Genomic DNA, 15057 nt, shown 5'->3' with positions numbered 1-15057 from the left:
CATTTGCATCGATTTATTTTAAAGCAGAGCTCTATTTATACATCATGCTGATCAGAGACCAAGTTATCGTTGCTGTGAAACTGCAGGCATGTACTGTTTTATTTAATCAGCAAAGCGCTAGAACGACACAAACAGATGCAGTTTACCGCGTGTAGGTTAGCCCTAAAATGTCTTGCTTTCTTTTTTTTTACTCATACAACTTGAGCACACTAACTGCAATATTCATACATACGCCGACAACATACACCTTGTTTTCTTTTTTTACACAAAACTTTTCAATCGCCACCACTCCTCTCTTCTTTTGATATTAACATTGTTTTAAAACTCGAATCATTTTATATCCCTGGTTTATATTGCTGAATCAACTCGACAAACTATTGTATCCCGTATTTACTTCATTAAACAAGCTGGCCCAAGATGAAAGTATTGTGCAAGCTTACCACTCTGGCGCTGCTGCTATCAGGCACCGCGCTGGCATCACACATCCGCAAGGATTTGGTGGAAATTGAGAACGACACAATTGTCCTTGTAGCTGCGACAACTGTTTTGGAGAGCAGCTCGGGGCGGATCGCACACCTACCAGTTTCCGCATCCGGCTCGATTGAAGGCACAAAGGGATTGGTGTACATTTTGCCTGAACTTGAAAACTGCCAACCTGTAGAGCGCAGCCAAGAGTATCTGGCCACCTCATACATCCGCATTGCGCTCATCAGCGACGAGGGCGAGTGCCCTATAGTGGAAAAGCTGAAACAGGCGCAATTTGATGGCGCAGTCGGCGCATTTGTTTACAGTTCAACGATGGACGCTGTCAGCATGAGCACCCTCCTCAGCGGCACTATAAAAAAGAGCAAGCTGTCTATTCCAGTCATGGTAGTGGACAGGGACTACGGAGAGACACTGCTTTTGGAGGTCACAACCCTGATGGAGGAGGCCCAAATTAATAATAACAATCGTTACCGTGCTATTTTTGCTTCCATATTCTCCGAAGAAAACAGCGACCGCCTGAGCGGATGGGAGATTTCATTGATCACATTAGTCGTTGTCCTCGCACTTTGCTTCTTCACGTCCATCTCTTTCCATGTTTCTTCGAGCCGCCGGCGTGCCGGACGGTATCTCCGGGACAGAACTCCCGGCGATCTGACCAAGCAGATACAGACATTGCCTTCGTGCGCACTGGAGCGGTTGCACTTGCGCACAGTAAATGAGAGTGACGTTAAGATGCTGTCAGAATGCACTACCCCGCTAGACTCTATCTTGAACCCGAGCGTTCGACAGAGGAGCCTGCGCAGCCTAGCGAGCAACCCAAGCAGCATTGGCAGCATTTCTTGCTGCTTGGATAAGCTGGGCAACACCTCGTGCTGTGTGGTTGGACCTAACGCCAATGTTTCTGGATCTGAAAAGGGCGCAGCAACTGATACTACCTGCAAATGTTCCAGATCTGAGCACAAATCATGCTGTAGCAACGACTGCGCCGATGAATTGCTTGTCGACCCCACTCTAAAGGGTTGCATTGCCACGTGCATTGTGTGCATTGACGACTTTGTTGTTGGATCCAAAATGCGCATCCTCCCGTGCGGCCACAACTACCACATCGAGTGTATTGACCCGTGGCTGACTTCAAAGTCGTCTTTGTGCCCACTGTGCAAGTATGACACTCGCAGCGTACTTACTGACCTGGAGCGCTCCCACTCAGGGCCGCGGATTCAAGCCGACCTGGGCGGCTTTGAAGACATACTAGGCGGCTCGAATTACAGTGAGTCCGATGACAACTCGAGCTACCTGGCCGAGAGCCGATCACGCCTGCCAATTGCTAACATGGCCAGACTGTTTTGTGATGTTGCCCACTATGGTGTGACCACACCAGTGCGTGCATTAGTCAGGAGACTGTCGCGCAACCCTGCGACAAGAGCTACACTCGATATTGAAATGCCCATGGATTCTCAGCGGTTGGGCAGGCAGTCCCGCCGTGAATATCACCCATTTGAGGACAACAATGCGGTCTTCACAGCGTCAATCCCTGTCGCATGTGTGATAGACATTGAAGGTGATGACACAGCAGATAGGAGGTGGAAGTCCGGGTATTCCGGGTATTCCAGCGGTAGAAGCAACTTTATGATCGAGGTCAAAACCAACGACCCAATTCTCTTCCCAGAGCCCTTGGCTGCCAAAAACAGCACACAGGGCGACAATGCCAATAACGAAAAGGCCTCTGAGCAGTCCTGGATAAACATCGACGATATTTCCCTAAGCACCAGCAAGACCAAAAAGTAGTGGTGAGAGTTTGATTTTAAGATTTTTGTTTATATACCAAATTTGAATGTGGCACGTGATTTAAGTTTATTTACAAAAGACATTTTATTTTATTGCAATGCTTACAACGCAGGTGACGAAATTGACTTTAATGTAAAAGCTTTTGTTTTAATTTTTACTGGTGCCTTGTCTGCAATACTTTACAATCGTACTAAGCAGCATGGTATGAGTTTCACCCCTGCTGAGCTCGCAAGCAACATTAAAGTAGCTCGTGTTTGAGTACAGGCCATTTGAAAATATGGATGTTCGAGGTAACAACCAAAGTCATGATGGTTGAGTGCAAAAACGCAGACATTAAAACGTGTTGCCACGCTGGAATCGTAAATTTCGCGTGATGCAGATCAATATTAGTATTAATATTTGCTTTGCTTTAATTGACCTTGATTCATGGGATTTATTATACTCATCATCGCCAAAAATGCGTATTTTTGCTGCCGATCAATTGCGCTTGTGTGATCAGCCAAAGACGGTGAGTGGTGTTTGAACTCGCGTACCTAGATCCTCGAGCGCTGGTTATGCCAAACAAATGTGCGACTTGCAAACAAATAATAAAAATACCAAAAACTGAAATATAAAAAATAGCTGTAAAGACCTGTTTCACGTAAAAAAGCGTAGAAAAATAGTTTTGCATGACAGCGGGTTTTAAAAATGATCTAGAATCGTTCATTTGTTAGCACTGTAGTCACATTTTAAAAAACCTCTGTTGCCGTTGGCGCAAACTAGTCTATCCAACTTGTTTCAGTATTATATACCGATAAACTTTGGTACATCTTTGCCAGTTACCAACGCTGCAGAGATTGCATGCGCTTTATAAATCGTTATACAATGTCCAAGCGCGACAGCTTTGCTTTTCATTTCTATTCTTTGTTAAATGCTATTATGATATCACACAAATTTTCAAAAAGCATAAACTAACACAATGGACAGCGCACAACACGCAAAGCCGCAAATGCTAACCTCGCAGGTGCAGCAAGGCATGCGCACACTTTCCTGCAACTCGCTTGCACTCATTTCAATTATCGCAACCTTAGCCCATCTCCTGAATCCAGCAGCTGCCGCCGCACTGGCCCCGCTGCATCCGGTATCTGGATTGCTCACGCAGTTTCAGGGCAGGGCCGCTCAAGACCTTCTGCAAACCCCGTCTGCCGAACAAGCCGCGGCGATGTCAGATATTGGATCAGACATGGACATGCCTTCGCTGGTAGCCACCCCCTATGTCCGCGATGTAGCTGGCATACTTCCAAACTCTCACATACGACTGACATCTGCCGACACCCTGAGCGATACCAAGATTTTTGTGCTGCTGGCTGCCATTGTATTCATTTTTCTGATTGCTCTGGGAGTAGCCATGGCTCGTGTTTCACGAAACCGCAACCAAAGACACACCGAGCATATTCGACAGCAGATTGTGACGGCGCACAGACCACCAGAAACCCTGAACAGAACGATACTCGATTTGCTCCCTGTATATGAGGTCACAGAGAAAAAGCAGCTGCGGAAAATCAGTGCATTCTGCTCGCCGAGGGTTGCATTCAACGAGTGCTTTGCTGACGACGCTTCAGATTACAGCAGCGACGACGACATCCCTATCGGTATGAGGTACAATCCAAGAATCCCAATGCAAAAATTCAGCCCCGGGATATCAGAGCCGCTCTCGGGTGGATACGGCTCGGAGTCGGCAAACAACATGCAGTACACGGCCGCTGCTGCCAGCCATTACTACCGGAGTTCCTTCCCTAATTCGCATTTTGCTGATGGTAACTGTGATGCAGATGGCGACGTTGAAATGACCGAGTGGGCGACCAGTGGCGCCCCCAAAATGCCCGGGAAGTGGCCTATGCCGCGGATCATGCACATGTCACCCTCTTCGATTGAGCCACCGCCTTCTGTGGCAGTACCGATGTTTGCCACGCCCAGGCACCACAACTATAGCGCAGCTGGTTCAAGCACTCCACTGGCACCAACCTCTACAAGGCATTCTAGCGCCGGTTGCTATCCATACGATGATTTGGTGCCGGATGATAGCCAGGGAATCTACATCAATGCAGGATCTGTCGTGTACCAAGATCAGAGTACAAGATCATGCTCGCGCTCACTTGATCTTACGTCGGACAGAGAGATATCCGCCGAGTCGAGTTACGTGAAGAAACCTAACTCGGCCTGGTTGATGCACAGGTCACAGCCAGACATTGCACAGCGGCAATCGCGATGCTCGATGGCGGCTAGTGATGATGGAACCAGCGGCTTGGGGACTTGTGCAATTTGCCTGGAAGAGTTTGAGGTTGGCGACCAGTTGCGCGAGCTTCCATGCAAACACAAGTACCATGTCATTTGCATTGACACTTGGCTGGTTTCAAGATCAACGTGTTGCCCGTACTGCAAGCTTGATATTAGGAGATGGTACTACGGACCATCGCTCGAGGATGCGCTATCACAGTCTCAATCAACAGGGCTTGATGAATACGCCTTGCCACTGAACGACAACTCTGCGGAACCGGTCGTAGGGCGGTACCGCGCGCGCAGGAATCTGATTAGAGGTCGCAATCGGAGAACCACCCGCAATACTGGCCGGTGGGATCGGCTGTGGCTGTCAATGAGGGGGTCGGGGATTGGCGGCACAAACCATATAACCATGTAAAGTATTTTGTGTAAGCCGCGCTTAAATAATATTTTAGAAAATGGATGTGATGTTTTTACCTTGTCTTTATGTAATGGAGTTATTATGAAGCATAACTTTATAACTAAAACAGATGAATCCTTTTTTATCTCTCGAGAAGCTGTTCACTGCCGAATCGAAATTATTTTCATTTCTAAGTATCTGCCCTATATATTTGGCATTCTCATCACATTATTTTGGAAACGCAACCAGCAAGTAAAAATCTCTGTTCGTCGGCAATGATAATATTTATGATGATATAAATTAGAATGTGTTATTTGAAATGTTAAACAAAATAAATGAAAAAGCAGCACTACAATAATCCAAATATGCCTAACTTATCAATTAAATTTTACTCTTGACTTACAACATAAAATAGTGCACAAAAAATAAAAGCAGTCAATACAAAAACAAAACCCATTCGAGTGGGTGAGCACATACACGAGTTCAAAAGGACAAATATCGTGTTTGCTATTTCCACGGTTGCTGTCAGAATTAGTTTCCAGTTCATTTTTCCTGTCGCCAATATTTTGAAAACAGGCAATCTTGTGGAATATGTGTTGCAATTTGTTAGCGTCATTCAGAAACTGCACAAAGGCATTCCCAAAGCCCTAAAACTCTTGTCTGTCCCGGTCCCGACAAATGGCCGCAAGATACAATACACAACAACACATAGCATGGCATATGCATCGACTAGAGGCATCTCAACCTTTGCAGCCAAACAGACTGTTTTTATTCTCTCATTGTTATGTTTTTACTCGCCGGGGGTTGCAGAAGAAAGACTAGAAATCAGCGCAAAAATGTTAAACCTGACACATCGACCCTTACAACCTTGGATTGCTGTTTCTTTCCTGCGCTAGGCAGAAACTGACGGCTCTGTCTAACCAAGCAGTTTATCAAATCGCAATGTATGATTCCACATGTGAATGGCTGCGTTTTTGTGAAGATAGGTTAGCGCACTGCATACGGAATATGAGCCGTTGCCCCACACCAGCTTCATATAATACTTTCAGTGGATTCGCACTTATCGCCATCTTCCGCACATCACAAAGATATGAGCCACCCGCAGTCCCCAGCCAACTGAGCGCTTGCAGCATAGCCTTGTGTTTCCTTCACTTTTACCCCCTTTGACAAAAGGGCTCAGTTCTGGATGAAGACCATGCTGCTGGGCTGTTACAAACTGCCCAAGTGGCTGTCAGATGCCAATAAACTTGAAACAGAGCAAATGCAGCCAAACACAACATGACAGCGAATATGAAAAGCACAAACACAAAACAGGAGAACAAATAGTATTGGGAAAGGATTGCCGAAAAATAAGTGACATATCAGCCAGCTGGTTTGGAAGTTACTTTGAATATAAACGGGACCCCGATCAACGTTTCCGCGCCGAACTTCAAAGCCAGGACAATTAAGAGGGTGCCAAAGGTGGCGTTTAAAGAGAGCAACATACGTGAAGACACTCCATATTACCTCGAGACACACGTTGTAAGAGCCAGAGCCAGTCATAAAATAAAAGAGCAAATGGGGCAACCTGTGTGAGGAAAAATAAGAGAAAAGAAAAGAATAAAGGGTGGCCGGGGATATGTCACCCCTTTTTTGAATAACCACTTTTCCATCTTTGTCATTTGGCAACAAAAATTGTATTTCTCTCTTCCCGTGTGGGTCCGGTACATAAAAAACAGGTCAGGAATGTATGTTTATTCGCATTGTTGTATTGGTGTGTTATGTGGTAATGACGCCGAAAGGATGCATTCTTTTGCCTATTTTATTTTGCAAAGAATATGAGAATATTTCAGCCACCAGATAACTAAAAGTACATATGGAAAATAGGGAATGGGCGCCACAAATAACCGCAACACAAAAGGCGGATTTATATTGTAAATGCAAACGCAGCGCACAAAATACAATGAACATGACAAATAAAAAGTGCACTATATCCATTTACCAGTTTCATTAATTTTGGCTATAAAAGACAACAAATAGAACCCGATTTTCTGGTATGACAGCAAAGTCATTATATTGCCAATCATTTTTGGTGCGCATATTTTACTAATATAAGCATCCCCATTTTTCCCCTTCAAACAAAAAACTTTAAATGGCATTGTTATCAACAAAATTTTATTTGTTAACAATGCATGTATCTGAGACAAGGTAAATAAATAGACAAAGACTGCATATGCATGCACCTGTAGTTTTGTTTTTCTGTCATCGGTAGCCATTTCTGAGTTTTGAAACAGAACGCATGTTTTGCTTGCCAAATTAAGAATGCGCCAAAGTGGACGCATCAAATTATTTTTAAGCCTTATATTTTTGCCAACGACAATACAGCCGATACATTAAAACAATAATTCAGAGTATTGCTTATCTTTAATACCAAACAACTTTATTAAAAATATCCAACATGTCTCACAACGATAACTAAAAAATATGTCAGGTGTATTTAACTGGGTCTATTGTGCACAATACAAATAAAAAGAAAAAGAAAGTGTGAATTCGGATAACCAATTGTTAAATAATTTTGCACATCTTTTATTTTTCACTGTTCCGGTGTAGCTGCATGACAGTTAGAATAAAATCACAAATGGCTTTGTCATTCATTCAATCAATCAATTATAATTTTTATATCAAAAACACTTTGTTTCTACACAGATGCTGGGAGCACAGTAAAAATGAAGTTTTTTTTAACAAAATTAGGCTCACATGTTTACCCAGAAACCATAAAAAAGCCATACATACTACCACCTCTTACAAAAATTATACAATAAAACGTACGTATACAATTACAATTTATATTAGTTTTTACATTTTATACAAAATATAGAACAATTGTTTAATAATATTGAATCCAACTGCGAGCTCGTGTGTGATAGTTAAAAAACGTGCGCGCACTATCATCAATTTTTTTATCTAGCCGGGCTCTAACCGCTGTTAAAAAATTATATACTTTTTAAATCAAGGGTAAACTAAACTATTTAAAAATTTTGTTAAATACCAACAATATTACCAAGTGTAATATAATCAATGTCAGCAAAATTTTATACTTTAGAGTTTTACAAGTTTAAAAATAAATACATGTTCCATTAACACTATTTGAAAATCCCTGGTAAAACGGTATATACTTTTTTGGGGGGTTTGATTGTGCAAAAATGGCTTGGTTTAAAATTAATTTGATGGGCAACATTATTATAATTTTTTCAGCCATGTGGATAAGCACACAAAAAACTTGGTGCATATTGTAGAAAATAAAAATGTGAAAATGTATTTAATATTTTTGGCCAGCTTTGCCATTACAAGTGTTTCAATGGAATAATGAGAAGCCGCACAACATTTAGAAAATTGCGCAGCCGAATATTACATTGGCCTCGCTATATATTGGTAACTACACGCCTTTGCACTGGTATTCACAGCAATCCTTCACATCAATATTTTTTACTTGTTACTCACACTCGTCTTTTAACTTTTACTCATTCGATCTTTCATTTCCTATTTAGCATGAGCACTCTGCCCAATGGCCCCCAACTGCCCCTTATTGTTGTTGAGGAAATCGTTCGATATTGTTTGGATATGCACACGGCCACTAACCACAGAGGTGATGATGCCAGCAGTGCTGAGGACCCTAGCACCCTTGAAAGCAACGACGAAGATTCCAGCAGCAACAGCAACAGTGAATTCAGTGATGTCAGCAGCTCCGACGATGCCGATGACATGGCAAGTGCGATCCCCCTTCTTGCCTTTGATGACTGGAATTCGGTGTTCCAATCAAAGATGTGCAAGCAAATCATGCTTTTGTTTGCGCGCAGTCAACCCATGGTCTACCACTTCCCCAATTGACCTCGCTCCTTTGGAGTCCTCGAGTTCTCTGCCAGTCTCCCGGTCGACACAATGAGAATATCCGTGGAGCAGTGGGCATTGGCAAACTCAGATTCAGCCAGGCGAGCGCGCTGCCATCAAATAGCAGTGTTATTTTTGGAGAAGCACATATGCTCCAATTGCACATCGACAATCCTGTTCCTGATTTGGGCGCTAGGCATGCTGGCAACATGGACATTGCTAACGTGGCTGGGTTCATGGCGAGGGTCAAGGAGATGGTGCTAGCGATTCAGCGGATCGATATTTGGTGGTGCAATGCCACCTACAAGCAGCCAGATCAGGGGATTGCTGGCCTCTTGAGCGACACTACGGTGGTTCTCGTCCACGGAATCGGCCAGCTTTCTTTTAAGGAGTATGGCAAAAGTAATACTAACCTAATTGGTAAATTTTAAAGTTAGAAAATATTAAGCAGCGTTGAAAAAGCGTGGAAATGTTTTTTAAAGAAAAACAAAGTAACCACGCGAAGTGGCCGCCCCTTCTATATGATTATTCATTGGCGTGGATCCAAGGGCAAAATAAGCTCTTGTCAAACTTGTTATCATCAATCGCAGCGCAGATTAAAATACTTGGCGGTTTAATTTGGCTTTTAAACACATTCTAATTAATATTAATCAAGCTGGCTTGACAAAATTAGCAGTTGGCGCACCAAAAAAGAAAAAGAAAAGACCACCAGGCCCAATTAATGACGGCCCTCGTTCTTGATTAACCGCACAGTGCTCTCCCAGATGAAAATAGCGCTGGCGTTTGTCGGGAAGGCGCGAATGAACGTGGGCACGAATCCGCGGAAAAAGCCGGCGACTCCCTCTGTGCGGAAAACATGTGCAAACATTTTGCGGAACGGAATGGGTCTGATATCGCCCTGCGTCATAAAGCGGTTTTTAACAACATCCACCGGGTAGCAGAAGCACCAGAACGTGTTTGCCGCCATGCCACCGGCCAAAAAGTTCACCAGCTTTTCTGACGGCGCCCGATTTTCTAAAGCGCCCATAGAGCCTGTCTTAGCAAGATAAGGGAACTTTGGAGACACGCGCAAGGAGCGCATCCACTCCGAGTACACATCGTAGGATCCCCACAGAAGGAAGAAGAACGAGCGTTGTGACATGGTCGCCGATAACCCGTGCCAAATACCAAGAGGCCCGTAGGTTCGTGTCAAGTGGCGCGCAACATCAAGCGGGCCGCGATACTTGCGCGCAGTTCCTGACGCGTACTGCATTTGTAGCCGCATTTTGATTAGCTCAACGGGTGTTGCGACCAGCGCAACTGTCCACCCGGCGCCTAATCCCGCCAGCCCGTGCTCAAAGTGCGATAGCTTGTGCGACTTGTTGTTTCCTTGAAGCAGCAGCCGGTAGTTAGATAAACTGCCCAGCTGCACAGCATCCATGACGGCCCAGCCGACTAGCGGGATGCTTGCACCCTTATAAAGCGCCCGTAGGCCCTCTTGGCGCACTGTGCTGAGCAGGCAGTCCATTGGGCCTTTGAATCGCCCGTGGCCGCCCTCCACCTGGCATCGGATCTTGACTGTGTCGAAGGGGTGCCCGACAAAGAGCTTTGTCGCTCCAGACGCAATGCCCGCTGCGAAACCAGCAATGCGATCGCGCGCCGTCGCCATGTTTACCTGCGGCTTTTTCTGCTGGCTCAGCATCTGCGTTTTTGTTTCCAGATTGGTCGACATGTTATCCTGTTATCCTGTTATCCTGTTATCCGTTATTGTTATCGTTGCTGCTGTTGGTAGTAATGGGGATTATGTGGATGTGCGATCGAAACAAAGAATAAGCAATAAAAAGGATTGATGAATAAAAACAAAATGCGCGGCTGCTTGGAGGTAGAAACAAGATCGAAAAATACAAAATAGAGCGAAAAAAAGTCTAGCCCTGCAAAAAAAATTAGGAAAAGTTAAAAAGAAGGACGTGGTATGCGCCTGGGGTCAAAAAAAATTTTCTTACTTCTAGGTCTGAGCGTTCTAATTTTGTTTCCTTTTTTGCTCTCGGGCCACTTTGATACCAATTTGTCACCAATTTGTGACCACTTTGTGTTCGGCTAAAGAATACCCCGACGGGAAAAACAGGGAGCACAAATTATTAAAGTACCACAAATGATGTTGATTGGCTGAAAAAGAACCTTGGGCTCGGGCGATCCCAGATTTGCCTCCACATTATAGTTCACATCCCATGTCACGGTTATGTGACTATCGAGTGTGCATGATGTACCGGTAAATATATTATGCGCTAGAAAAGTGTAAGCAGCAATTTGTACATAACAAGGCAGAGTTAAAAAAAGCAACCGCTTGAGGATTGATGGGATATCTAAATGTGCAATATTGCGTTATTCATGTTGTTCTGCAGGTGTTCCAAAGAAAAGATCTAAATGCTCTTTGTATGCCCATGTTATGCAACTGCACAATTAGAGCGTTAGGCATAGCTCGTGCAAATATAGAAAACACCCTATTTTTGCCACCACATATGTTGGCGTAGCCAGACGCTCTTATAGGAGTGGCTGTTGCCACGATCGGTGCATTATTGTGCTGGGCCACTCTTTTATTCTAAAAATGAATCTTATTACCACTCGATTAGTCCAAGCATCATTGTTCCGATGGACTATTTGGCACAATCGGCGACCCAGCCACTTTTCTCACCAATGCAAAGCAATAATGCACAATCCAATATAGAGGGGGGGACGAGGGGAGGCGCAATGACCATATAAGGAGTGGAATGTATCCAATAGGGATTGTTTTGGGCAAGCAAGCAAGATATGCCCGATAGCATCCAACAATGTGGTTGGGGCGGCGAGGGAGAACACCAAGAGGGGCGCATGTACACAATCATCCGTATTTGGCTCCTCCCCCCTCCAACAATTTAAATATAAATTCGCCATGTCCAATTGTTTAAATCAAAACAGTAAACAAAAAAGCAAGCTTGGCTACGCCTCATCTTTTTTAGGTGTTATTTAGAATTTGTGATCGAGACAAGAAAGGCTGGGTTCAAAGATCGTCAAAAAAATCTACGCAGTGCGTGTGATGCTTTCGCTTGTCCATTGGCATCTGTTGGCAAGCGCAGTTCCTGACCGCATTGCTATTTATAACCAGTTTTTATTTCCTCTTTATGCATGTCAATGTGCATGATACACACCCATCCACGCCCAGCTTTGGCCATCTGCTATTTCACGCATCCATGCACAGTTAAATACTTGTTATTTTTGCCTCCTGTCTTTCTGTCCTCCCTTTCTTCACTCTGCTCAACTGAATTTTATTTCTACCTTGCGCAACTTTGCCTTCATTCTTTTAATTTTTTACTTTTCACTTTCACTTTCAGCTGACACCCAGCATACGACCACAACATCTATTATATCCACATATTAACCGCGTATTATTACTGCCCGTGTCTTAAAATAAAAAAGCATACTCACAATACACATTCACAATATACACTTTGCATCTACTTTATCGTTTATTCTTTTTCTTTTTCTTTTCTCTTTCACTCTGTAACCTTTCACAACTTTTACTTTTATTTATCTGATACCATTAACTACAGCCGCAATCCAGGAGAGTACACTTTTTTCTCTTCCACTTGCTTATTTTTGACATTCAAACCACACTAGTCTTCACATTATTTTTCTTTGTGCAACGATTTGCACGACAAAAAATCTCCCTTTCAACAGAAGGATACGCCATCTTGCGATTGCAATCATTTCCTCTCTTGTTTTTTAAACGGAAACGTCACCATCAAACATTGTACATCAAATTTTTTATTTCTTTTTCGTCGGTACTTGCCCAAAAAAAGAAATAAGCAGATTAGCAAAGCTGCCTGCATTACCACCATTTTTTTCTCCACTGCCTTTTTTCTCAATCAATCAATCAATCCCCAGTTGCCACTGCTTGAAACACTATCTCTAATTCTGTACTCCCTGCCTTTTAGCTACACTTGCACTATTTAGTCTTTTTCTTTTTTTATCACGGATAATATTTCACATTTTTTATTTTCTGCATTCTGCACCTTTCGTCGACACCTTGGCTTTCTTTTTTCCTTTACTCCATTGTTAGATCATTTATTTATCTATTATTTATTTTCACGGACATTAATTACCCGTAGCATCATTTTACTCGCTCTTTCAATCTCTCACTCGCTATTTCATAACACGTGCTTATTATCCCTGCATCACACACATGTTGGGCCAAAAGAACAAGGGCGCAGTGTCACATGCATACACACCACTATTCTTCAAATCGGCCACCACAGCAACAGCAGCTCCGATGCACACTGACAATGCATCCAACTTTGGCTGTGGCAAAAGAGACACCTCTTTGATGTTCCAGCTCTCCTCTGCCTTCACCGAGCCTGACCTGGGCCTCCACGACGCTGTCTCCCGTGGCGACATTGGCTCCATCTGCTACGCACTACTCGGAGGCCAACCCATTGACAGTCTTCTGCAGGGCCTGCAGCCGATCCACATGGCGGCAATCCAGGAGGACACCGCGGTGATCGACCTTCTGTTGCAAAAAGACGCCGATGTCAACGCACAAACTCTACCTCCCATGCGCACGCTTCCGCCCAGACGCATGACCGACGAGGGCGGAGGCAAACGGGTGAAGCGCGGGAGCCGTGGCCGCAAGAGTTTTTCGTTACTGAGGGACTCGCACAGCATTGGGCCAATATCCAGCCCGATGGGGTTCGCAGTGGGGCTGCACGCCATGGAGACGGCAACGGAGACCATGTTTGACAACGAGAATGAGAATGAGGCGCCGACGAGTAATGGATACTGGGGCGCCACACCGCTGCACTATGCCATAGCCAATGGCCAGCTCGGATGTGCCAAGATGCTGGTGCAAAATGGCGCTCGACTGGACATTTACGACTCGTACGGTAACACTCCCGGGTCCTTGGCTGCCGCCTGCGGCAACCCTGAGATGGCCGCGTTCATCCTCACTGCCGAGTCGCTGCAAATGGCGGATTCCAGTGACTGTGGAATCGACACGGATAGTCTGATGGACGAGCACTGCGTTGTTGAGAGCGTCGCTGGGTTGGCCATGCAGCTGCCCTCGCCCAACTCATCCGCCGCATGCTCTGCCCTGCCCTCGCCCATAGGCACTCTGAGGACCCCCGAATGTGGCGGCAGTGCAGCAGTTATCTCGCCAGCCTCACCCAATCGTGATTGGCGCAGTAACGCAGTTACGGCTACTGCTACGGGGGTGGTCCCTGCAAATGGCAGTAACCAGGTAGTTCTGGCGCGGCGCCACACGACAGGCGAGGCCGATGCCACCTCCACATATGGCCTGCGCCCAAACTTCTCGCCGCTGGCCGCCACTGACTCGCCAGTAATCAGGCACCGGAACACATCGCCGATCGGCATTCGCGCATTATCCGCCAGCCAAACACACAGGCAGCCCCAATTACTGCGCCAGTACAGCGCCGACAGTCGCTTGTCATCAGTCACTGGGCGCCTGAATGAGCGCGCAGAAGTCAGGCCGCCCCGGCGTCAGCCCAAACTCATGACCCAAGAGGCGATCAACCCAGCAGCGGCGTTTACGCGGCCGTCGTCTTTGTCACAACAACGCAGCCAGTATGAGCTGAACCCCAGAGTTCGCACTGCCGGCCGCCTGATCGATTTCGTGCATGAGCCTTGGGCCAGCAGTAGCGCGCTCAGCCGCAATAGTAGCAGTAACTCGAGGCGCGAGCGGTCGTATACGGACTCGATCATTGAGAATGCCTGGCGCCGGTACCTTGAGGATTACGCGGATGATGTGGCGGATGCCGATAGTGGCAGCAGTGTGCATCGGAATATTGCTGCAGATGATGACTCGTCGCGGCCTGTGCCGGAGCCATGGATGTGGAAGCAGGCCGCTATGGCTATCCGCAAACGCCGCAGCCAGTCTCTATCGGCCAACAACCAGCAACAGAAGCAACAGCAGCAGCAGCAGCCAACATCATAATCGGCAAATTGGGTCTGTCCGCTAATTTAATTTATTGGAATAATCTTTCTATTTAAACCATTGTAAAAATTAAAAATTGTGAGAAAAACTTTTTTCTTTCTCCATCTTTTGTCCAAAAAAATAATTTTGTATTGAATTGAATTGCATTGGTCAAGAAATCAATGATGATTTGATTATGTGGTATTGCGCTTTCATATCCGCTCATGCCATCTCTACGTAATAGTAAAAACGAACAGAATCAAGATCGGCGATAAATTCTTGCAGAAGAAAATTACGTTCTAAATACGGTGAAAAAAAT

General features: G+C 45.1%; 6 protein-coding genes across 6 annotated transcripts; 4 read left to right on the top strand and 2 right to left on the bottom strand.

Annotated features, from left to right (window-relative positions):
- Window positions 1-1084: 1084 nt before the first annotated feature.
- Window positions 1085-2298, top strand: BX661DRAFT_178930 (uncharacterized protein). Its single transcript, XM_051535051.1, has one exon. It carries the CDS (start codon window positions 1219-1221, stop codon window positions 2269-2271), a length of 1053 nt encoding a protein of 350 aa, XP_051393384.1. The 5' UTR covers window positions 1085-1218; the 3' UTR covers window positions 2272-2298.
- A 931-nt stretch (window positions 2299-3229) lies between these two features.
- Window positions 3230-4293, top strand: BX661DRAFT_169521 (uncharacterized protein; the record flags this gene model as incomplete). Its single annotated transcript, XM_051533529.1, has 2 exons — window positions 3230-4204; window positions 4243-4293. The coding sequence occupies 2 exons, from the start codon at window positions 3230-3232 to the stop codon at window positions 4291-4293; spliced, it is 1026 nt and encodes a 341-aa protein (XP_051393383.1).
- Window positions 4294-6105: 1812 nt separating this feature from the next.
- On the bottom strand, window positions 6106-6547 carry BX661DRAFT_80965 (uncharacterized protein). Its single transcript, XM_051539489.1, has one exon. The coding sequence runs from the start codon at window positions 6470-6472 to the stop codon at window positions 6140-6142; it is 333 nt and encodes a 110-aa protein (XP_051393382.1). The 5' UTR covers window positions 6473-6547; the 3' UTR covers window positions 6106-6139.
- Window positions 6548-8458: 1911 nt separating this feature from the next.
- Window positions 8459-9264, top strand: BX661DRAFT_223151 (uncharacterized protein; the record flags this gene model as incomplete). The annotated part of the gene is made up of 3 exons (XM_051538872.1): window positions 8459-8765; window positions 8814-8868; window positions 8904-9264. 3 exons carry the CDS (start codon window positions 8459-8461, stop codon window positions 9226-9228), a joined length of 687 nt encoding a protein of 228 aa, XP_051393381.1. The 3' UTR covers window positions 9229-9264.
- Window positions 9265-9451: 187 nt separating this feature from the next.
- Window positions 9452-10737, bottom strand: BX661DRAFT_178927 (mitochondrial carrier domain-containing protein). The gene has a single exon (XM_051535050.1). It carries the CDS (start codon window positions 10506-10508, stop codon window positions 9516-9518), a length of 993 nt encoding a protein of 330 aa, XP_051393380.1. The 5' UTR covers window positions 10509-10737; the 3' UTR covers window positions 9452-9515.
- Window positions 10738-12995: 2258 nt separating this feature from the next.
- BX661DRAFT_169518 (uncharacterized protein) lies at window positions 12996-14759 on the top strand (the record flags this gene model as incomplete). The annotated part of the gene is made up of 1 exon (XM_051533528.1): window positions 12996-14759. The coding sequence occupies one exon, from the start codon at window positions 12996-12998 to the stop codon at window positions 14757-14759; it is 1764 nt and encodes a 587-aa protein (XP_051393379.1).
- Window positions 14760-15057: the final 298 nt, after the last annotated feature.

The sequence above is a fragment of the Kickxella alabastrina genome (genome assembly GCF_025024165.1).
Source record: "Kickxella alabastrina strain RSA 675 chromosome Unknown BX661scaffold_5, whole genome shotgun sequence".
NCBI lineage: Eukaryota > Fungi > Kickxellomycota > Kickxellomycetes > Kickxellales > Kickxellaceae > Kickxella > Kickxella alabastrina.
The sequence above is the reverse complement of the archived record's forward strand: the minus strand, read 5'-3'. Positions and strand labels throughout refer to the sequence as shown.